Source organism: Zalophus californianus, chromosome 2 (genome assembly GCF_009762305.2).
Source record: "Zalophus californianus isolate mZalCal1 chromosome 2, mZalCal1.pri.v2, whole genome shotgun sequence".
NCBI classification, from domain to species: Eukaryota; Metazoa; Chordata; class Mammalia; order Carnivora; family Otariidae; genus Zalophus; species Zalophus californianus.
Window position 1 is genome coordinate 13,983,790 of NC_045596.1, and position 16,660 is coordinate 14,000,449.

Genomic DNA, 16,660 nt, shown 5'->3' on the forward strand with positions numbered 1-16,660 from the left:
ACCTGTTCAGTTTTGGTATCTAAATCTATTCTCCACTAAAAAAGAACGGAGGGTTCTTTGGAGAAATGGTTTATGTCGGGGCTGGGACAGGTTAAGTACAAGATGAACCTGGAATATCTTGTTTTGGCAGGAAGGAAGTGCTCAAAAAGTCATTTGAGAGATGAGGGTGAGAGGGGTTGTGAGAAGAGAGACTTGTCAAAAAACATTGGAACCAGCTTGATGAGGCTCCCAAAGACCAAACCTGAGACAATCTGGGAATCAAAGTAATGACAGTAATGGATTTAACCATTAAATAAAGAATCCATGAGTTCATGCTGATATAAATAACTGGATAAATAAATAAATAATGGAGGAGATAGAAAAGATTGCTTTATGACAGAATACCAAATATTAATTAGAGAAGGAATGACGAAGTTAGAAAATCATGAACGTATATTAAAACTTGTGGATGAAATATTGGTGAGACTATGTTAATATTCTGTTCCTCAAAATATTTTCCCACAAATTACATTATTAATTACAAAAGGATAAATAATAAATTTCAGGGAGAAATATGGAGAATACCACCTTAACGAAATTTTCAAAGCCAGCATCACCAACATTGGGACAAACCAACATCATGAACCTCAAGATATGATGTACTGATAAAGAGAGAACATCTCTTTAGAGGTATTCTGCCAAATATGTATAAGCAATCTAGTCATGAGAAAACAACAGACAAATTCAAATTAGGGACATTCTACAAAATAACCACCCTGTACTTTTAAAAAATGTCAAGGTCAAGAAAAACAAGAAAGGCTGAGGAAGTGTTCCAGATTAAGAGAGACTAAAGAGATAGTACTACCAAATGCAATACATGATCCAGGACTAGGAGGTAGGGGAAGCTTATAGATAAAAGAGATAAAAATTGAGCATGGATTATGAAATAGATAATAGTATTATGTCATTTTTAATAATTTACACTGTGGTTAGGTTAGATAATGTCCTTGGTTTTAGGAAATATACACTGAAGAATTTAAGGGTAGAGGTATGATGTCACTAAAGTATCCTCAAATGGTTCAGAAAAAAACAGATATAAGGAAAGAATGATAAATGCAGCATAATGTAATACAACTGGTGAATGTGGGTAAGGGTATATAGGAGTTCCTTGTACTATTCTCCAACTTTCCTTATAAATTTGAAATTTTATCAAAATTAAAAGTTAGCAAAAAGTAGAAAAACAAAAAACTTGGCCTATCTCCCAGACTGAATATCCTAATAGACCATACAAGACCTGGTAATATTTAAAAATATGCTAACGCATTTCTTTTATGCTCGACTTTACTTTGTTTTAAATTTAATGACTTATCAGATACTAACTGCATTATATATTCCATAAGACCCAAGACTTTATCCGTTATCGCTCAATGTCATACTGAATACTAGGATACTATTTACTATATCCAATAAGCATGCAAACATTTGTTAGCCGAGCATACTCAAAATTATAGCACTGTATAGGATGATTATAGAAAAATAAATTATAAAAAGCACATTGTAAATAGAGCTATTAATTAGGACATAAGAGTTTGTAGAACTTTTCAATTAAATTGTAAAAAAGAAAACCCAGGAATAAATCACAGCGTAGTCACAAATCTAACCTAAAGACATGAGTTCCACAAATAGAGAAAAGCAAAAATCACTTTCCGTATCAAGAGTCAAGCATCTTAGCTAACTACCAGCAGTCATGACAACTAAAATGAACTTTTTCCCTTATGAAATTGGAATATTATATATGAGTTATAAAAAAAATCAGATTACTTTAAAAACTCTGGCTAAAAATTGAGATTTAAAACTTCACTACCGGCTCAATACTAATTTGCTGTATGAGCCTAGGACATTGCTTACAATTTCTGTCTCATAAAAATAAAACTTTTGGATCATTTTCTTTTCCAAATTATAGAAAGTATAATTTATGAAAATGATTTCAAGCAATAAGAACATTGAATATATTCAATACAGAAATATAAATATATAATATATATGTATATACGCATATATAAATATACATATAAATATTCACACACATGCAAAAGGAAAAAGATTTGGGCTTTTTTGTAAATATGTTTACAAAGTTAAGTATTGAATATAAGCACGTTAATAGCAAAAGGTAATTTAAGATAATCACATAAACTACATTTAATCCTAATTCACACTGTGAATAAGTGCTTCGCATATACAATACTGAAAAAAACCCAATCAACAAGTGTATATCCTGTTTAAAAGAGTTTTAATGTTTATGTAAAAATAACAATGACAAAAACAAAGTATGAGATGGGTTTTACTAGGTCTCCTGGCTGGGACTATGGGAAACCACTCTCAAATATAGTTAAAGCCCAAGAAAAAATTTCCTTTCAAACACAGTACAGTTATACATTACATTAAAAATATATAGAGATTGCATGTTAAGACACATCAACTCATTTTTCAACGTCTTCCAATCTTACTTGTATGTCTAACTAAGGAGGTAAGGCAGAAAGATATTCTAAATCCCTTTTTCCATCAAATCCAATATCGTGTTTAAAATTTGACTATTTTTCAAAACTACACATATTTTTGTGATACAGAGCCATACTTAATGTATCTAAAGAAGAAAAGGGAAAAACCCTAAAGTATTCCAAAACATAAAAACTGACCGAAGACATCTACAAATCACTGTGTGCCTCCGTAAAACTTGACAGAATTATATCGTGAGCCAGTGTTTCAACGCTGTCATCCTGCCTGATTCCCACCAAAGGAACTCAACAATTTCTGAACAGGTTGTCAGTGGAAGAGATCTTTACATAAGCAATTATAAAAATGGGTCCATTTTGTATTCAGGAAGCACTAGCAACACTTGGCTTAACATTTTTATAAAAGAACACCGTGAGGGTTTTTTTTTTTTACTTTTTCTAAGAACTAAAATCACTTATAAATACTTGACTAAAGCTATTTCCCAAAATGTTTCCTTAAATAAGACCAAAATATATTTTATAAGGGTAAAACAGTTTATCGCTTAAAGTGAACTTAAATGCTCCTAGTCGGAGCAAGCTTCCTTCTTGTACATTTTTCTATATCCACCGTATTCTGCAGTGCGCATTTCTAAGCTGAAGCTGTACTGGTTTATTCTACCACGGTCTCCTTTCCACTAGGGAAAAACAAGAAAGATCTTCAGGCGCTAACCAAACAAATCTGAGGGGGGTGTGGGGAAAAGGGGCGCGAGGTGGCGCAAGAACAGATGGAAACAAGGTAAGAGAGTTGTTTTCTTAAGGCAATAAGGTACTCCTCAACTCCAAATGCCAAGATTTAATCGCCAGTCGAGCAAGCTGCTACTGCTACCCATCCAGTCCTTAAGACAATGCAACCTTCCTTTCTACCTCTGTTCCTCCTCTCCAACCCACAACCCCCTTGCAAAACAAACAGGCACAACACACCCCATCCCATAACCCTCACAGTCCCTTCTGTGCCCACTAAACCAACCTGCTGGGTAACAGCTCCTCGCACACGTCTCACTCAGACAAAAAAAGCGACCGCGGCACGGTGGGGAGTTCCCACAATCTCCTGCCACCCCGAGCAACCCGCAGAATGACAGCCCCAAGCCCAGAAGTTTGTAGCAAAACGATTCCGACCCCACCAAAAGGGAAGACGGAATTGCAAGAGAACGGGGATGGGAGGTGGGGAGGGCGGTGTGCGTGTCTGTGCAGGGAAGGGTCTATCACATGACAGAACAAGAAGACCAGAGTCGTCCGGGCGTCCGCGAGGGGAAAAGGAGGGGGGTGCGGAGGGAAGGGTGCCGTCGCCATGGCAACACCCCCCATCCGTCCAGACTTCCAAAGAGGGAGGAAGAACTTCAAATCCCAACCGTCAGCGCTCGAGCAGCTCCTTCTTAAAGGGGTACACACAGCGCCGCCGCCGCCGAGCGCGAGAGGGCAGAGTTGGGTGCCCCCGCCCCTCGGGCGACGCCCCCGCTGCCCCTCGCCCCCGGCTGGCCCACCCGCGACCCCCGCCCCGCGAGCGCCCGGGGGGTCTCCCCGGTCCCAGTTCCCGGGAACTCGGCCGCGTCCGCCGGCCCGGCCCCCGGCGGCGAGAAGGGGGTGTGTGTGCGCCCGGCGGGGGCGCGGACCAGCCCGCCTTCCTCCCGCCGGCCCTGCCAGCCGGCTCCCCTCTATCCCGAGGCCGACCCACCGGGCCGCTGCCTGCCCCCCGACAGGGTGGACGGCGGGCTGCGAGGGGCGCCGCGGAGTTTCGGGGAGAGCGCGAGCGAGCGGTTTCCTCGGGGGTTCAGCGAGCGGGTCCGAACTAACAGTTCCTGAGAAGCCCAAGAGCTGAGAAGGGAAGGAGCGCGAACCGCGCCGGGCGAGAAGCCCCCAGACAAAAGGCGAGCGCCGGAGCCGCCGCGCCGCCGCCGCTCCCATCGCGCTCCCCCATTGAACTGACCCGAACGGGAGATTCAACTAACCCCCTCAGCCACAAACTCCTCGGGCTGCGGCAGCCGTCGCCGCACGGAGCCAGGGCTCCGGCCCGTGTCTCTCTTACCTACACAGTGCATGAGGCGGTGGCGCCAAGAGTCGAGTTCCCGCCGGAATCCTCTCCTCTCCGCCGCGCACCGAGGGCTCCGGCACTGAGCGGCGGCGGCGGCGGCAGCAGCGGCGGCAGCAGCGGCCATTCTCTCTCTTCCCTTGTCCATCTGCGTCCCGCGTCACGCGCCCTCATTTACATACGAGCGGCGCAGGCACGAGGCAGGGGCGCGAGCCCTCGGCGCGAGCCCCGGAGCGCGCGCCCCCCGGAGGGGGGGTTGATTGACACGTGTCACTACCTTCCCTATGCCCTTCCCTCCCCCTCCCACCGCTCCCTCAGGGAGAGGCGGGGAGGGAGCGTGAGGAGAAGGAAGCAACCTGCCGCTTCCGCTGACCCCGCCTCCCCATCCACTCCCGTCTCCCTCCTCCTCCCGGAGTTTACTCAAGCAAGCCATACTGCTCCCGCCGCCGCCCGCGAAAATCCTGAGCGGGAGAGAGAGGCTCGGAGCCCGGCCAGAAACCGGCGTGGAGCGGACTAGCAACGCCTCCCGTCTGATTTCGCGACGCGACTCGGGCCGCCCGGAGACTTCACTTCCCAGGCTCCGTTGCGCCGGGGTCCCGGAGCGGAGCTTGCCGCCGCTACGCGATGCATGCCGGTTCTTGTAGTCCAGCAGGGATGGGCACAGTTCTCTCACAGTGGGGTTGCAGACTGGCCTTGACTTCTTTGCGCTGTGCAGCTTGTGCGCTTAGCTTCCAACTCGCTGAGCACAGGACTGCGTAGCCCGCATCGCCGAGTCTGACCCAGTCGCCTTAGCTTCCCTGGGCTCCTCGATAAGAAGAGCGGTGGAAACCGCCAGAGTTGTCTGCCCTGTTAGGGTTCAGGCTGCGCTTTGTGCCTTAAGTGCTGGAAACTTTGGGGGTCACTGTCATCCTGCCACCGCAGGGAAAGATCAAGCCGGCCATTCGGCTGCATCAGAAAGAACTGCCATATATCCAGAGAGAGATCCCACAGTGACTTCAGTTTCCAGGGTGAAGAGATCTAGCAAAGCGAGAATATTTGCAAGGATTAGGGAAAAGATGAGGGGCTTTTCATTGAAAATTGTTTACCGGAGGATTGGGTGTGGCTGGGTGAAAACTCCAAAAAAAGAAACTGTTATGCTCCGCAAAATGTAAACTCCCGTGGGACAGCAACTAATTGAGACGTCCGTATATTGGCATCTGTCACTTTCATGACCTTCGTACGGTGGGTGGCACGGGATTTAGCACTTCACAAATGTGATGAAATAAATTCTACGCTGTGCTACAGAAAATATTTCTTCTTCAGAGAGAGGGAAAACTTTTTTCTTTCTTTCTTTTTCTTTTTTTTTTTTGAAAACTTTTGATTGGATATAAACTCCAATAACATTTTTTTCACTTTTGCACCAGAGTGCAGGGGTTTCTGTATATGTGCAGGTGTCAAGTCAAAGCTAAAACACCCGAAGTTTGCTGAGAAGTACTGTGTATTAGTGGAAATTTATGCACAAGTCTTTGGGAAATATGCTTTACTCTTCTTAGAAACTCCTATGCATTCAGTGTCACCCTCCCTTTTTTTGCGGCTTATCCTTATTGGCCTGCTTACTTGCTTGCTTGCTTACTTTTTTTTTTTAGGAGAAAGTATTTCATTGTTCATCATTACCTCTCAGTAGTGAAGATGTAGTTTTACATTTCACAAGGAGAAAAGAATGAAATTTGAATTTCACAGTCACTTTTTCCAGAATGGTCACAATTGAAGAAGCAAGTGAAATCACTAGTGAAAGTGCTTTTGGAATTATCAGTGGATGATTTCAGTTACAGATTCCACTCAGTTGCCAAGATGATCGGCCTTTGAAGTTTTCATGATCACTTTTACAGTAATCTACATTAGTTAGGATGGGCTAGGTTATAGTGCAGTAACAAAAAATCTAAAAATTTTGGCTTAAAACAGCAACAAAAAAGATATTTCCTGCTTACCTGCCTGCTCATGGGGAGCTGGGGTTGGGATAGGGAGGCAGAGGAGTTTCACTACAGATGGTTCTCACCAAGCAAACAGAAGGCTTGAGAAGGTTCCAATCTCTAGAACTTCCCCACTTGCATGATATGCAAAAAGGACATGAATGGCAAACTGATTCTTCCTGAAAGTTATACAAGTCAATTCCACTCACATTTCTTTGACAAAAGCAAATCTTATGGGCATGCTAACTTCAAAGGGACGGGGAAGTATAATTCTATTTGTCCAGAAGGAAGATAACCCAAATTTACTGGTGAACTGACCAATGCTTACTGCAATTCATTCTTCTGGTCATCAGTTTACAGTGATTCAACTTAAACTACAAAATACTTTAACTCCTTGCACAAATGAGACAATCAAAAATTTTATTCAGTAATGGCATTAATTTCAAAGTTCCGCATCTCTGGGTGATGCTTGGTAGTCCCTAAATTAGAACAGGATAAAGCTTCTCTTGTTGAAGAGAAAGTATCTATCCTCCCTGTTTATAGACCTATGCACGCTCAACATGTAGTGCTGGATTAGGGACAGAATAACCATGGTAAACATTCCTATGTAGAAAGGGGAAGAATGGGAGACACACATGAATAGTTTTAGCAAATATTTTACCACAGCTAGCATGGATGGCCAACTTTCCAGACTCTAACAATAGTCTCCTTGCTACCACCCACTGAGTTTCTAAGTCACTGCTACATATTTTAAGTTTTCTGTCATAACTATACCTTCTGGGTACCAATTTCTACATTAGAATGGACTAGGTTATGCTTTAGTAACAGTAACCCCAAATCTCAGAGGTTTAATACAAAGATTTTTTTTTTAATTTCAAGTTTTTATTTAAATTCTAGTTAGTGAGGGCGGCTGGGTGGCTCAGTCGGTTGAGCATCTGCCTTTGGCTCGGGTCGTGATCCTGGGGTCCTGGGATGGAGTCCTGCATTGGGCTCCCTGCTCAGCGGGGAGTCTGCTTCTCTCTCTGCCTCTGCCGCTCCCCCTGCTTGCTCTCTCTCTCTCTCAAATAAATAAATAAAATATTAGAAAAATTCTGGTTAGTGAACATATATGGTAAAATTGGTTTCAGGTGTAGAAGTTAGTGATTCATCACTTGCATATAACACCCAATGTTCATCATAACAAAGATTTCTTACTTCAACTGTATGTTCTCCAAAAGTCAGTATCAGGGAGGATGGGGAGGACTGTCCCATGTCCATTAAGGGACCCAAGTTTATGAAACCCCACCATCTGGAAGCACCCTAGTCACCATGACAAGAAAAATAAGATGCTGAATCACAGTCCAGCTCTTAAAGGCTTCTGCCAGAAGTGACATAGTTCAGTGGGTGAAGCAAATCATGTGGCTATGCCTAACTTCAAAGGAGTGATATATCAGATGGCTTTAAGGGCATAACGAACCACTCCAAAACTTAATAGCTTAAAACATCAACTATTCATTTAGCTCGTGATTCTATGGAATGGCAATTTGCATTAGGCTCAGCCAGACACTTCTGCTGGCCTGCGCTGCGCTCACTTAGGTATCTGTGATTAGCTGCCTGTCAGCAAGGCAGCTCTGTTTCTGGGAGTGAACTGACTATCAGCTGGGACAACAGAGCAATCAGGCCAGGTGTCCCTCATCATCAAGAAGCTAGCCCGGGCTTGTTCGCAGGTTGCATTCACAGTGTTCTAAGAGCAGCAAGAGAGCAAGACCCAGTACACAAGCACTTTATAAGTTTCAGCTTGAGTCACATTCGCTGCAGTTCCAATGGCTAAAGCAAATCATATAGCCGAGCTATATTAACACAAAGAGCTGGAAGACAAATTGCAAATGGATGCAGATAGGGGAAAAGAAATAATTTGCCACTTTTGCAGTCTACTGCATATGGGAAAGTGCAATGCTACTGTGTTCCCCTGAAGAATGAGAAATAGAAATATCAATGAACAGAACTAATGAATATCATTGCTGAAGAATTTCTGGAGAGAAGGGAAAGATCATGGCCATATATAATGAAATACATAAATGGAGCCAACTTTGGAACTCAGCTTGACTTAGAAGAGCAAAGAATTTTCCATGGCAAGTACCACAAAGTATATTATAATAATCCAATAACTTGACTTTAGTGTAAGCTCAATAAACAGAGAGATAGGAGTCTAGCTGATTCACTCTTGTATTCTCAGCATCTAGTGCTGTTCCAGGGACTTAATTGGTGCCTAATATTTCTTTTATTGATTTGACAAATGTTTAGAATATCTATAAACCCAAGGATAGGAAAAGGGTCATATCCAAGATGGTCCCCTACACTGAAAATCTAGTTACACAAAGGAATTTTCCTATAACAACAGATACATGATATGAAAATGTTAATGTTTGGTGTGCCTGGGTGGCTCAGTTGGTTAAGTGCCTGCCTTCGGCTCAGGTCATGATCCCAGAGTCCTGGGATGGATTCCCGCATCAGGCTCTTGGCTCGGCAGGGAGCCTGCTTCTCCCTCTGACCCTCTCCCCTCTCATGCTGTTTCTCTTTCTCTCTCTCTCTCTCAAATAAATAAATAAAATCTTTAAAAAAAAAGAAAATGTTAATGTTCTTTGGAAGATGTTTTTGTTCTGCTATTTCCCACATACATTATGTCAGTTATTTATTGCCGTGTAACAAAACAATCCATAACTTAGTGGCTTAAAAAAGCAACCATGTGTTATTGTTCAAAAGTCTAAAAGTCAGATTGCCAGTTCTGCTGATCTGCAGAGGCTCTGCTGATCTTGGTTGGAACTGCTAATCCTGGAAGCTACATGATCCAAGGTGGCCTCACTCTGGTCTGGAATTTGGCTCCCTGTTTGCTGGGGTCATGAGAATGACTGAGCCATGTCCCATCATCCAGAGGCTGGCTAGAGCTTATTTACATAGTGGCAGCATGTGAAGCACAACAAAAGAGTAATATGCAAATGCTTTTCAAGACTTTGCTTGCGTTGTTTGCTTGCCACTGTTCCATTGGCCAAGGCAAATCACATGCCCAAGCCCCAGATCTGAACAAGAGGACACTAACAAATGGCATGGATATAGAAAGGTGTGAGGAAATTGGGGTCATTACTATAATCAAACCACCATGAACATCCATCCAAGTTCACTATTATCTACCTAAAACAGTTATAGTTTGCTTGTTGTTTTTAGAGAGAGAGGTACATGTGGGGAAGGGACAGAGGGGAAGAGAGAGAGAGAGAATCTTTTTTTCTTTTTTTTTTTGAGACTCCGAGATCGTGACCTGAACCAAAATCAAGAGTTGGGCGCTTAACTAACTGAGGCACCCAGGCGTCCCAGCATATCAATACTTTTCATATAGTACCAAGTATAGACATAAACTGCTGGCAGAATTAATAGTTTCTTGATTTATGTGATCACTGGGTATTTAATTCTTTTTTTGTTTTTAGATTTTGTTTATTTATTCGAGAGAGAGAGACAGATAGCTACAGAGAGCAGGAGCAGGGAGGAGAGGAAGAAGCAGGCTCCCCACTGAGCAGGGAGCCCAACGTGGGGCTCAGTCCCAGGACCCTGGGATCATGACCTGAGCCAAAGGCAGACACTTAAACTTCTGAGCCACCCAGGGGCCCCTGGGCAGTTAATTCTTAATCTGGGGTACATTTTTATAGAATATGATGTAAACATACAAATAAATTGGAGTAGTTTGAAATATTCGTGTTTCCATTGTAGAGAAATACAAAATTTACAGAGGGGTATGACTAGAGTCATATTTTTTGAGATACTAGCCAAAAATGAAAGCTATTCTTTTACTTAGGAATGAAAAAAACCCCAATATACTAGTAGGATTGTAAAATACCTACTCAATAATGAATTATCAACATGTAACATACAAACATACATTTCTAATTTAATAAAATCTAAACACTTTTGTATGAATTTGATATATTTAATTATAAGGCATAAATATTCAATGCCTTAATTAACTATAAAATGATTCATAATTCTGAGAAATCATTTTTTCAGTAAGTTTTATTAGCTGCTTTAAAAGTAACACAACTTACTATATTTCCTTCAGTTCTGAACTATAATGCACTGCATTGATCAGAGATCGAAAAATCAAAGACAAATTTGATCAACCAATTATTTAAGGCATGGAACATAGCCCCTTCCAGAAAATTTCTAATCAGCCACATAATCATATTATGCTAAATTTTATGCAAACATCTTAGATTCATCTGGGTTTATGAGCCAAAGATTTCTCAGCATTCTTTTTCTTTTGTGAGAATGGACTCCAAGGACATTATCAACTCTGATATACATGCTGTGCATTTAATTTCAATGCTTCGGTTAAATAATTAGAGATATCTAAAATAGATGAATGATTTTGTCTTCTTGATGCATTTCCAGATATCATCAACATCTCTTTTGCACATTTTACAGGTAACAAAGATAAAATTTCATAGCAGGGAATAAAAATTGAGAAAGCAGAAATAGTGATGCACCTCATTTTTTACGTTATAATGTCTACCTATTTCCTATTCCAAGATTATTCTTAGTATATATAAAAGGACGTGATAGTTGATCCAATATTGTCACTCATCTCAGGGTGGTATCTCAGACTTTTTTCTTGGTGTTCTTTGTTTAGTTATATCCTTAAGTACTTTTTAAGCATTACTATTGTACCCTGTTACCATCTTCATATTAAATATCTTTTTGTTGGATACAATTTTCACTGTATTAAGAAGATTTAGGCCCCAAACTGTCAGGATAACCAATATGAAATTAGAGTAAGCATATTTTCTAATTTTTTTAAACAAAATCATACACCTTTGAGCTTGGCATCTGAATTTAATACTATTTACCATCTATTTGCTCTTGTATCAAGGCAGATGATAATAGGAGCTGATCTATCACTACTCTTTTTTGTGTCCACTTGAAACCCCTCCCCCAGCCTAACTCATTATTATCACTTTCATTTTCAGCCTTATAATAATTTCAATGTATTATGTGCTTAATGATGGCAATTTGATCCAATTTAATCCAATTGCATAGTTTAGTATCAAAATCAAACAAAAATGTCATCCATATCACCTAGACTATTATAGTTTAGAGAGTACTAGTACAGATCTTACAGGTCAATTGCTTATTTTTGCAGATATGGAAATTGAGGCCCAGAGAGGATAAGCAATTTGTGTAGGTCACACAGTTTATAAGTAGCAATACTCAAACTAAAGATCAGATTTCCTACTTCCTAATCTTGGCTCCTTTTACTATAATAATAGCCACCATATTTTGGAACACTTATCTGCATTATTAATTCATTTAACCTTTACCATAACCCTATGCAATAAGTACTGTTATTATTATTCCCATATTGCAGAGAAGGAATTATAAATTGGCTCAGTGAAGTTAACTTGTCCAATGTCACTTAGCTAGTTAGTGGTGGAACTGGAATTTTCATCTTTGTCTTTCCAAACTTAACCACTACTTTACGTTGGCAAAGCAGAAAAGAAGGTGATAAAGCTGCCTTGTAAGGAATCAGAAAGTGAAAAACATGGACTTTACCTGATTTTCATGAGGGACTGCTGTTGATTTGGAAGAAGATAGTAACACAAACACAGAAGTGCGGTCCCTATCACGCCACCAAACTAGGCTTTCTGCTGCCCCCCATCTGAGGCTTCCCTGCTTGTTCAATACCTCCAAACAAAATCATAATACTCCTTTCCATGTTCTTGAAACATGTTATTTATACTTTTTCCCATGGGTGTTATCACATTCTTCCATGTATTATAATTATTTGTGGATGTATCCTATTGTTCCACTCTATCACCTTGCAGATTGTGAAGTCAAGGCCTGGGTTGTCATCATTTCTGTATCCCTGCATTCTACACTTAGTTTGTACCAAAGAGACATTTGTTGAATTGAAATGAAATGGTAACAATTTGGGTGTTTTAGAAGAAAATATGAAAGATATAAGACTTCTTTCACCCCCCCACCCCACCACCATTCTCAAGCCCTACTCCTAAATCCAAATTTCTTTTCATCCTTAATGTTGAGACAGTAACAAAAGGAGATGGCATGGTTGCATTTTACAGAGGTTATATTTGAAACCAAGAAATTAACATCATTTGGCATTTCTGCATGTTGAAACTCCTGGTATAGAATAAACCATAATGTCTTATATGAATAAATCTCATTACTTTACTTACTAAAATGACATAACGAGCAGAAATAGGAACAATTGCAAATTTGGAATTGTTTTTCCATGTTGTTGACAATAGCTAAGATTTGGTTCTCAGTTTCAACATACAGAATATATTTATTTTGATATGAAAATAGTACAAAATATCAATACTTCATGAAGAGGCCCAGCAGTATACCTCCAAAGTGAACTCCAGTGGATTGAAGAAGTTTATTTTGAAATATTATCACAAAAGTTTATTTAAACAGTGAGTATGATAGTGGCCCATATTAATATCCACCCAGAGAATAGAGGTGAAATAAAAGTAGAAAAGAAAGAAGCTGTTAAATTATACTATGATTTACCTTCATAAAGAAAAGATGGGAATAAAAATGTGAAGTTGGTATAGCTTTAACACCTTTTAACTTTGTTGTAATTATGTCAAAATTATATCATATTTGAAGATTTAAATTATAATATAAGATTTAAATTGTAATTAATACTCACGTATGGAACTATGGAAGGTAAAGAAGAGTCTAATATTATCCTGTTATAGGCTTTCAAATTGAGTAGGCAAAATCACCTGATCTTATTCTTACGCACTATAGTCATGAAGCTCTAAATCGGAAATTTGAAAGAAAAAGAAATCTAAATATAAAACTCAGCAACTATTTTGAGTATCACTGGTCTCCGTGATTTCTTTCTCCATTGCTCCCAGGAAATAGAGATCAACAAGGCAGACGGTTGAGGTGGGAAATAGGGCTAAAAGCCTGGGATTGGTTGGAAGATAGTGTAAAGAGCTGTGAGAACCACCTCCTCCTCTAGACTCCCTCCCCACCAGATACAGCTAGGCTTTATCCCAACTCTGGCAAGAGATAGGCTATTTGTTCTGTGGAGAAATTGGACTGGAATGATTATGGATTTGAGGACACCAAATATAGAAGAAGTGGGGCTAAAGTTGCTAACTGAACACATTATTAAGTAAAAGTTTGCTAAATTCCTTCCAGCTTGCTCCTAACAATACTCATAACCAAATTTGTACTTTTTAACAGGCAACTGGAGATGCTTCTCAAGAGAAATTCAAAAGTATCACAGAAAAGACTTACAGATGCTGACATCTGAAAATCTCCCCAGTGAAAAACTGGCCTTTTGCCTGATCACATTTTACTCAGAGTAAAGTCCACCAGCCACACAGCCCACCCATGTACGCGGAGCCTCCAATAAATGTTTAAGGGTTTCATTCATAAGTATGCATTGGCTGCTAAGAGCCCTTAGACGTTTGAGGAAAATATGCAACTTGAAAGAGACCAAAACAAGCAGGCAAAAGCAATTCAGGGAAAAAACAGAAGATTCAGGGAATAGAAGAAAACTTCTAATTAATTATAATTAACATCCTCAAAGAGATAAGAGAAGATATTGCATCATTAAAACAAGAATTACTTTGAAACAAGATGCCATGGAAACCAAGCGCAATGAGAAATCAAGAAAGAGCTCTTGGAAATTAAAAATATGTCAGAGGAAATTAGACAAAATTCAATGGAAATGTTGAGATAGAGTATTTCTTCAAAGTAGCATTAAAAAAAGATATGGGGACAGACAATAGGAGATAAGAAAATTTCAAGATCAATCCAGGAAGTCCAATATCTGACCAACATGAGTTCCAGGAAGAGAGAACAGAGCAAACTGAGGGAAGGGTATTATCAAAGAAATAATGAAAGTTAAGCCTCTAGATTAAGAGGAGTCACTCCAAGACACATAATCATGAAATTTTAGGATCCCAGGAATAATGAGAAAATTTTAAAAACTTATAGAGGGTAAAAGTAGACCATGTACAATGGATAAAGAATGGAGTACTACTGGACTTCTCAACAGATGACAATGGAACAATGTCTTCAAAATTAAAAATGACTTCCAACTTAGAATTCTAAAATCATCAAAAATATCAGTCAATTATGGAAATAAATTAGATATTTTTCAGGCTTGCAAGGTCTCAAAATATTTACCTCCCATATACTCCTTTTCAGGAATGTGTTTCTTCATAACAAAGAAACAGGGAATCCAACATAAGAGAGGGGTGAAAGGAATTCCTAAGATGAGAAAGGGCAGTTCCAGAGGAGAGTTGGCAGCAGACCCTGAAAACAAGTCCAAATGTGAATAGGATGATGGAAAGATCCAAGGAAGAATTTCCTGGGACAAAAATGGAACAGAAATTATATAACAGCTTTAACTTATGAAAAACTGGAAATTGGAGTGCTATTGGAGAGAGCAAAAAGAACTAATCATAGGCCCATAGATAGCTTAGAAAATAGAAAGATACTCAATGTCTGTCACTTTGAATTTTTATTTTGATTTCTCCAGTGTCTAAAATAGTGCCTGGCATGGAAGAGGATCTCAATGATGCTTACTCAGTAGATGGACAGATGGATGGATGGATGGATGGATGGATGTTAATAATAAACAACTTTGTGCCTTCCTCCATCAGCACTCAACACAGTTGCTTGAACACAGACAAACCTCTATGAGTGTTCATTGAATTGTATGAATGCAGATTGTTCACTTACTTGATAATCCCTTTACATTAGTCAGATTTCTTTGTTTTGAAGGACAGAAATTAAATTTAAGTTTGTTTGATCAAGGAAGGGAATTTATGAAAATTCTGAAAAATTCCAGATGGCAGCTTTAGTCATAGAATGGATCCAGGTACTCAAAAATATTCTGCTTTCGTCTCTTACCATTGCTTTCTTCTTGGTTGTTTTCATTTTTGGATCAGCTCTCCCCTGGCTAAGGTGGCCATGAGTAGTTAAAGACTTAATCCTCCAGATTACCAAACACCTCTTTTTTAGTAGTCACCCCAAAATCTAGAGCTGATTCACAGTTGACCAATTTTTATCAATTTCCTGAGCCAATTATTATGACAAAGGTAATGAAATATTCTGATTGGTTAGGACTGGGTCAAATTCTAGCATCATGAATCAACTTCATCAAAACCACATGGACTCAAAATGAGGGAGAGATGGTTCCTCAAGGGAATACCAGGGCACCATTAACCAGAAGAAGGGAATATAGATATCCAGACAGGCAAAAACAAATAGCTCCTTTACTGAAAAAAAATTTACCTACTTTACCCTGACCTCTATGAGAGACAAATATTCCTCCAAATATGCCTTTTGGAACAGAAATAGCGTTTGAGAATGCTTGTTAAATGTGACTTTATTTTTCCTTATATCTCATCTTACCATTCTCATTTCTTGGCATGTATATTGTGGACCAGCTCTGTTCAATAGAAACGTGATGTGAGACACATTGCAAGGTACATGCACTATTTAAAATTTTTCTAGTAGCCACATTTAAAAAGTAAAAGTGAAATTAGTTTTAAGAGTATATTTTATTTAGTCCGATACATCTAAAACATCATCATTTCAACATATAATCAATATAAAAGTTATTACTGAGATATTTTACATTCTTTTTCTGTCCTAAATTTTTGAAATTCTATATGTATTTCACGTTTGCAGCATGTTACGATTCAGATCAGCCACATTTCATAGTTACATGTGGGGGCACCTGGGTGGCTCAGTCTTACTTAAGTGTCTGCCTTTGGCTCAGGTCATGATCCCAGGGTCCTGGGATGGAGCCCTGCATTGGGCTCCCTGCTCAGTGGGAAGCCTGTTTCTCCCTCTCCCACTCCCCCTGCTTGTGTACTCTCTCTCGTTGTGTCTCTCTCTGTCAAATAAATAAATAAAATCCTTAAAAAAATAGAAGTAAATACATAGTTACATGTGGATAGAAGCTACTATACTGGGCAGGACATTTCTGGTCTGTGAAAGCTTTTATATTCTATTAAGTAGAGTCTTTATTCTCTCCCTCCCCCAGCAAATATCCTCCTTAAAAACCTCCTCTTTCCATTCTAGCCATCTTTCTTTCTGTAATCAAATAGTACAATACCTCAAATAGGACAATGTTA

The 16,660-nt window shown here is 39.9% G+C and overlaps 1 protein-coding gene across 10 annotated transcripts in view; it reads right to left on the bottom strand.

Annotated features, from left to right (window-relative positions):
* LCORL (ligand dependent nuclear receptor corepressor like) overlaps positions 1-5,795 on the bottom strand; it is a 163,411-nt gene extending 157,616 nt beyond the window's left edge. For 6 of the 10 annotated variants that reach the window (XM_027597595.2, XM_027597591.2, XM_027597597.2 and 3 more), the window contains exon 1: positions 4,555-5,795. In XM_027597595.2, coding sequence (XP_027453396.1) covers positions 4,555-4,705 — 151 coding nt within the window. In that variant the 5' untranslated portion in view covers positions 4,706-5,795. Of the gene's footprint in view, positions 1-3,498; positions 3,612-4,554 lie in introns of those variants that run through there. The other 4 variants (XM_027597592.2, XM_027597593.2, XM_027597589.2 and 1 more) reach the window with 4 other exon arrangements.
* Between the last annotated feature and the right edge of the window lie 10,865 nt (positions 5,796-16,660).